The sequence below is a fragment of the Triticum dicoccoides genome, chromosome 6A (genome assembly GCF_002162155.2).
Source record: "Triticum dicoccoides isolate Atlit2015 ecotype Zavitan chromosome 6A, WEW_v2.0, whole genome shotgun sequence".
NCBI classification, from domain to species: domain Eukaryota; kingdom Viridiplantae; phylum Streptophyta; class Magnoliopsida; order Poales; family Poaceae; genus Triticum; species Triticum dicoccoides.
The window spans coordinates 145,209,144-145,211,208 of record NC_041390.1 but is presented as its reverse complement, the minus strand read 5'-3'; the positions used below and the strand labels follow the sequence as shown (position 1 = coordinate 145,211,208).

The 2,065-nt window shown below is 43.3% G+C and overlaps 1 protein-coding gene across 1 annotated transcript in view; it reads left to right on the top strand.

Annotated features, from left to right (window-relative positions):
* LOC119316321 (ultraviolet-B receptor UVR8-like) overlaps positions 1 to 2,065 on the top strand; it is a 21,706-nt gene that overhangs the window by 14,733 nt on the left and 4,908 nt on the right. The window contains exons 5-6 of the mRNA XM_037590630.1: positions 938 to 1,093; positions 1,175 to 1,348. Coding sequence (XP_037446527.1) covers positions 938 to 1,093; positions 1,175 to 1,348 — 330 coding nt within the window. The remainder of the gene's footprint in view (positions 1 to 937; positions 1,094 to 1,174; positions 1,349 to 2,065) is intronic.

The window sequence follows — 2,065 nt, the reverse complement described above, 5'->3', positions numbered from 1 at the left end:
ATAGGATTGAGCGGTGCGTACACAAGGCGTGCTCAATACATGCGATGTACTTTAAAAAAAGACCACCCTACACTTTACTATGAAGAGATGTCCTTCGTTGGTTTGTTTAGGAGAGGCATTTTGAAGCAGAAGTTTTTTTTTGCATAGATTATTTATTTTTGAATATCATACTTGCATGGGTCAGTATGTCTGGATTCTACTTGAGTAGAAGTATATCTTATAGCTATCCAGTATACAATGTGGTAACTAGTTTTGCTTTTATACATACTTTTTTTATGATAATATAAAATATCGTAGAACAATTGTTCTACAGTTTTGGCTAAAAAAAGTATACAATGTGGTAGTGAGGACTGTCGTTTTGGAGCCTGGGCTCATCTACACGCCTCCATGAACAGTAAAAAGATAGCAAAAAATATTTTTTTAAAATTGTTATCTTTTGACATCCAAGCTGCTCGTGCGCTAGGAGCGTGCGGATTTCCATAGCGAAAAAATGTTCAAGGAGATGTAGACGGTTTTTTTTGGCTCTCAATAAAACTTAGAAAATAGACACTCTGAAGGCCCAATTTTGTTTTTAGTGTGTAGAGCTTCTCGATTATCATTTCACCATGACAATTTGCATGCTTTTTGTGCGGAAAAACTTCGGATCCATTCATCTTCAATCATGACAGTATAATGAACATCATAAATAAAAGTTACATCCAGATCATGACAATTTGCATGCTCCTAGCGCACTCGGGCATCGGGTGCCAAACAATTTCAGTTTTTTTTTCTTGCTATTTTTTTCTGTTTATTTGGAACAAATGAGTGTCGGCTCATCTGTGGATTACCTTTATGGAAGTTTGCTTTACATACTAACAAAAAGGAGAGCAAAATCATGCTCCTAGCTTGTACACCAAACCCTGCACCGCCACCGAGACTGACAGAAGAATGTGTGCAGGGTGTCTGCGTAAAAATGATCGCTGCTGGCGCCGAGCATACTACGGCCATAACTGAAGATGGCCATCTCTACGGATGGGGCTGGGGTCGGTACGGCAACCTAGGTCTCAGCGACCGCGACGACCGATTAGTCCCGGAAAAGGTTTCTTCCGTTGAGGTGGGTAATCTTTTGCGGAATCTTCTCCCGATAAGTTTCTGCGTTCTGAACAAGTGCTCGTGCCTGTCTCTAATCTCGCAGGGAGAAAAGATGGTGCTCGTTGCATGTGGGTGGCGCCATTCGGTCAGTGTGTCGTCGTCTGGTGGCCTGTACACGTACGGGTGGAGCAAGTATGGCCAGCTAGGCCATGGTGATTTCGAAGACCATCTGGTTCCACGCAAGATCGAGGCCCTCAAGGACGTTTCCATTTCTCAGGTACTAAATCTAAGCGCAACTCTAATCTCCCGCGAAGAAAAATGGACAACTCTAACCGATCAAAAAAGAAATCTTAACTCCCCAAAACTGCCGTTTGTGCGAGTTAACATACTCTAACCAATCCCAATGTATTTTCCGAAATGATAAGTGTCACACGTGTGACAAGTAGTAACACCGTCCTAACATTTTTACAACTGAAATTGCCATAAAAATAAAAAAAATAGAATTTGCCATCAAACAGAAAGTTGTTATGCTTCACAACTAAAATTGTTATCCTTGAGTAACTAAACTTGTCATAAAAAAACGTCAGGGCGAAATTGCTTCGTGCCACACGTGTGGCACTTATCAGGATCCTATATTTTTAAATCCTAGAAAAATTTTGTGTCGAGCAAAAAAAGTCTCCTCCTACCTAATTTGGGAAATTCAGGCGGGAGGACTATTCTAGTTCAAATCGCAACCGTTCGCCCCTCCCCCTCAAGGCCTTTACTGTCCCTGCCCTCTCCGAGAGTTCGCCGGCGTCGAAGCCTCCATGCGAGGCAGCCTCCTTCCACCAAGTCATCCCATCGTCTAGATGACTATGGCAACAACCAAGCTCGACCACAAGCTCATTCGGCAACCAAGCTCGAGCACTGCCACCTACTGAAGCCGTCATTAACGAGCTCTCAGCTCGTGCCCGGGAGAACCAGCAAAGCCCTCTCACACAACCGCCCCGTGCCA